Genomic DNA, 4,981 nt, shown 5'->3' with positions numbered 1-4,981 from the left:
GACTGCGCGCGCCGGTTTCTATGAGAGTTTGTATTGAGGTGGTGCCAGTCATCAAGAAGGCACCCCTTTGTGCTCTTGCGGTCGTGGCCCTGGTGCCACTGGCACTAAGGGCGCGTGTGATGACCAGGACGGGTGGCGCGGCTGCCTGCGGACGCTTGGGGCGCGTTGGAGCGATGGCCAAGGACGGATGGGGTGTCAGAGCGTCCCCAGCGAAGTGTGGAAGTGTGGCGTGCCAGGATCCCGCGGGAATGCGTTGATTTCGAAGCGTGCGGTGGCGTGGAACGCCGCCGGCGAGTTTGGTAAGGTTAGGAAAAGAAGAATCAGTCGTGAATTAACCCGGAAACCAACAAGTTGAGTCGTTTCATATTGACTTGATTTGTTATTTTCTACTAGCTACCGACTACCAAGCCTTTCGGTCTACAGCTTTCTGATAACGCTTCGTTGCAGTCCCGCCCCATTCCGGGACGACTCGCGACACGTGGTGGAGAAGCCAGGGTACTGCTTCGTTGTGGGATTGCTGAACCGAAGGAACGCTCTCGAGTGTACGGACGGAGGACTTTGCTGCCACGCCTGGATCAAGCGCACGGATAAGTACAAGGTTAAGCGCGAGGGTGATCCTAAGAGGGCGTCAAGGAAGGAGCAAGCTTCGATCCAGAAGGAGGTGAAGAGCGGTTGGTGTTGGTTGAGGAAGCGCCGAGGACGAGCGCGTAAGGAGTTTGTTTTGGAGAACCGTCGGGGGCACGGTTGGATTAGTACGGTTGTTTGGAGAACGGTTATTTTGGTGAACGGAAACGGAGTTTGTTGGTGATACTATTGGTTATTGGAGATGGATTTCTACGGTGAAGATTCGGGAAGTGAAGCTGGAAGTGAGCGCTACGGTGATGTTCGTGGCGGTGAGGAGAGGTCGGTCACTGTGCAGACCGCGGTTGAGCGGCTGGAGAGAGCCGAGAGACAACGCACTCTGGGATTCAGAGGTGCGGATGAGGGAGAGACGACGGAAGGACAGGGGCAGTCTGTCGTCGGTGCAGGTCGTGTGGCGGGGCAGTCAGAAGTTATGCGGGAGCTGCTCGCCGCTGGTGTGGAAGAGTCCAAGGACGCCGTCGTGGAGACTGCGGAAGCGAGTCCTGTGGAAGGTGCGGCTACTGTCGCGACGGAAGTCAAGACAGAGCCCGAGGTGAAGGAAGAACATAGAGGAGGTACGGACGCGTTCGCTGGCTACGGTGAAGAACCGTCCTATTACGGTGGTGTTGGCCAAAGACAGTCTCGGGTCGATGAGTACGGTTATGGAACCGCTCAGGACTACTACTTTGGCGTCGAGGAAGAGGAGGAAGCGGAGAGCGCACCGCGTAGAAGTCCGAGTGGGTTTATCCCTCGGTACACCGGTCCGGAGGCTAGGAGAATGGATCGACCTGCGTTTGGTTGGAGCTGGAGCGCGACTAAGGCTGTGGACACGCCTGCTGGTTACGGTGTTCCGTCCAGTGGCTACGGTCCTGGTATTGGGGTGAAGAGCGTTTCGAGTGTGGCTAAGGTGCCGAAGATGGTGGGCCATTCTGCTCAAACTGGTGGATTGCGGTCACAGGGAGTCCCGACAGCTACGGTCGCTAGTGTTAGACCGTCGGTACCTCCTGTGATGCGTGCGAGTGGTCCAGGTGTGGGTCGTCCGGCGCCTAGTATGCGTCCTATGCCTACGATGGCGCCGCAGCCAAGGACTCGAAGCGGACCTGTGGTGCAAGGAGGCGCTCTGAATGCGTTCAGTTTGTCGAACCTGGTGTCGAACGCGGTGAAGGTGTTGCCGACGTTCTACTCTGACTCAGCTACGGTCGAGAAAGCTCGTGACTTCTGGGAGCTGTTTGAAGCTCACACGGTTGGATTGCCCGACCAGTCACGATTGTTGGTATTCCGTCAGAAGATCAAAGGACGTGAGGCGGAACGCTGGTGGAGTAACTCGACCATCCGTTCGTTCAAGACGTTGAAAGTGAGATTTCACAATCAATTCTTGAGTCGTACAGCGGATGAACTGTGGGAACGGTTGGAAACCACGAAGCGTGAGCGAGGTGAGTCCGTTGAGGAATGGGGTGACCGCGTCTCGGATCTCTGCGAGTCGCTTAACTACCCAAATCCTCAGATGAGGTACCAACTGTTCCGACGAGGTCTCAGAAACAAGCGAATGCTGGCTACGCTCGATGCTAGTCCGGCTTCGGACATTCCTGAAGCGTGCGAATGGCTCATGTTCAAGGACATGTACCGTCCTGTTGAAGAAGACGATGAATTTTCGGACGATGAGTCATCCAGGAAGAAAGGGAAGGAAACGCCCGTGTTGGCTTCGGTGGATGCGTTGGCGCAGCAGTTGCAGACGTTTATGCAACAGCAACAGCAATGGCAAGAGCAAATGACTCAGAATCGTTGGCAAGGACCACGGTCGCCGAGGAACCGTGCTCCGATGGTAGCTGCGGCAACTGCATCTACTTCTTCTGGAAACGTGGGAACGGTTCCGAGTGGTAGTCGTCCGTTCCGAGGCATCAGTATGGAGGACGATAGTCGAACTCAGGATGGTGTTCCGGTGTGTGGCCGATGTAGATACAAAGGTCACGGCCGAGCTACGTGTGTGCGTGCTGGGATGAAGTGTCTGCAGTGTGGACAGATGGGTCACGTCCGTTCTGAATGTGACTCGAATTCTAGTACTGGCTATGGTGGTAACCGCTTTGGTGGACGAGGGTCGCGTGGTCCGTCGAGATGCTTTTTCTGTGAAGACACTGGCCATGTGGTGGCTGAGTGTCCGGCGATTCGTTCGCTACGGTCGCTAGTGCCGCAAGCTGCGAGCACTAACTCTCAACAATGAAGACGACGGGAGGAAGGGGACGGAGGAGCCACTCCTTCCTCTTGTCAGATGGTTGGCTCGGATGGTGATCACGGTGTAGGAACAGTTAAGGAAGAGCAAGTGGTCGCCGAGGTGTTGGAAGTCGAAGAAGTTGGTATGAGAGGGTGCGAGAATGGTGATGTTTGCAGTTTGAGGGTGGCGCAAGAACCCGTGCTTCCCGAGAAGCCGGATGTCGTGGTGATTGAGGTTGCCGAGGAAGAGAGCAAGAAGGAAGTGGTCAACGAGGACGAGGACGCGTCTGTGAACACGACCTTCTGTGAGGAGGCTAAGGGAACGGTTGATGCAGAAGAAGTAACGGAGGCGAAGGCAGTTGAGGCTTCGAACACGGTTGAAGTGAAGTCGAAGGTCCCGGTGCCTAGAATCAAGTTTCCTAAGAGCATTCTGAAGAAGAGCGGTGACGAATCCGCGAGAGTCGCAGTGTCGATCTCCTACCCGACGAATGAAGTCGAAATCGGGGATACAATGTTCCTGAACTGGGAAGACGAAGGTCCAGAAATGTTCCAAGGTCCGGTTGAGGTTCGTGGAATGGAGCGTGTGTCTACGGTTGCTGAGGAGACTGTCACGGTTCCTGTGTTGGAAGCTGTGTCGGACAAAGATGACGAAGAAACGGTTGAAAGAGAGTCGAAGTACGCTCGCCTGTTCACGGATGACGAGCTGGACGCGATGGAAACATGTGCGCCTGGACAAGAGACTACGGTTCTTGCTGGTGTAAAGGTTGCGGTCGAGACGGAGGAGTATGATAAGGAGCTGGAGGATCGGTTGTTCCCGCTCGACGAAGTTGAACTCAAGAAACGGATGACGACGATTGCTGAGGCCAAGAGGGAGCCGTCTATTGAGGACATGTCGACCTACTTAGGGATTCCTGTGGACGTGTTAGAGCGGACGCGTAAAACTGTTCGTGGCGAAGTGTCTACACCCGAGTACTGGCAAGATTGGTTCAGCTTGACTTTGGAGAAGTCGGCTGAGGCACGGAAGGCTAACCGTGACTTTCGTCAAGCTACTTCGGACAGCGTTGCTAGTCTGGAAGGAGTGGACTGTGCTGATGGTACGGACTCCGACAAGGAATCAGGCTGCGAAGAGGTTTCGATCGCTGCGGGCGATGCTGCGTTGGAGCAGGAAGTGTGTGCGAATATCGTGTTGCCCCTTGAAGATGAGGTGGCTGCGGTAGTTGTAGAGTCGCCTCCTGTTCGACCTGGTCGAAGAGTGATTCGCGGTGAAACCATGAGAGGGATCGCTCGTGAAGCTGTGTATTGGATGCTGAAGGACGCTAAGGACAGTGTTGCGGGAACGGAGAGTGCTACTGTGAGTGCTGAGACTGAGGGTGTACCGCCGTTGCGAGACAAAGTTCCTGAGTTCAGTTTTAAGCGCCTAAAGCTGTTTGCTGACCGTGTGGCTGTCGAGCATGAACTCTTGAAGGACTTATGGACGCTGTTGGAGCATTGGGTGAGCCGATACTACGCTGAGAATGCTGACAGAATTTGGGAACGGTTATGGGATCGAGTGAAACGACCTCCAAGTGTGCCTTCTCATCGAGACAGTCGGCTTCGTCGTTCGCCGTTGTGCTTCGACTGTTCCTCTTTGTACGTTGAGAGTGCCGAGGATGTCGGAGAGGTGAAGTTCCGGCCTGAGTGCGATGAAGATGTCACGCATTATGTTCAGGTTGTTAGGGCCGAGCGTCCCCTCCCGATCCTCCACCTAGGACTGGATTGATGAATATGGTCACGGTGAGTCTGCCGAATGGATTTGGTGTCCGTGACTACGATGAAGACGAGATGTTTGAAATTCCTCGTGTTGTTGAAGGTGGACGGAGAGTTGTGTGCACCGTTGGAAACTTCGAAGCGTTGTCTGGTGGATATATTGATTGTCTACCTTCGCAACTTCTTGCGGATACTGGTGCTACACTAAGTTTGGTTGATCGACGGGTTCTGAAGCGATTAGGACGGTCCAATGAGCCGCTGGAACCGTACGAGGGATATGTGAGGAGTTCTTCTGGTCACCGGTTGCGCATCCGTGGTTGGATACGGTTGCCAGTTTGTCTTGGTTCTATGGAGATTGTGCTGAAGTTACTGGTTACGGAGAAGTTGCACGTTGATGCAGTGTTGG

The 4,981-nt window shown here is 54.8% G+C and overlaps 1 protein-coding gene across 1 annotated transcript; it reads left to right on the top strand.

The window, feature by feature from the left end:
- Window positions 1-20: 20 nt before the first annotated feature.
- Window positions 21-2,839, top strand: PPTG_24860 (hypothetical protein; the record flags this gene model as incomplete). The annotated part of the gene is made up of 3 exons (XM_008918764.1): window positions 21-214; window positions 448-661; window positions 827-2,839. The coding sequence occupies 3 exons, from the start codon at window positions 21-23 to the stop codon at window positions 2,837-2,839; spliced, it is 2,421 nt and encodes an 806-aa protein (XP_008917012.1).
- Window positions 2,840-4,981: the final 2,142 nt, after the last annotated feature.

The sequence above is a fragment of the Phytophthora parasitica genome (assembly GCF_000247585.1).
Source record: "Phytophthora parasitica INRA-310 unplaced genomic scaffold supercont2.301, whole genome shotgun sequence".
Taxonomy (NCBI): Eukaryota; Oomycota; class Peronosporomycetes; order Peronosporales; family Peronosporaceae; genus Phytophthora; species Phytophthora nicotianae.
The sequence above is the reverse complement of the archived record's forward strand: the minus strand, read 5'-3'. Positions and strand labels throughout refer to the sequence as shown.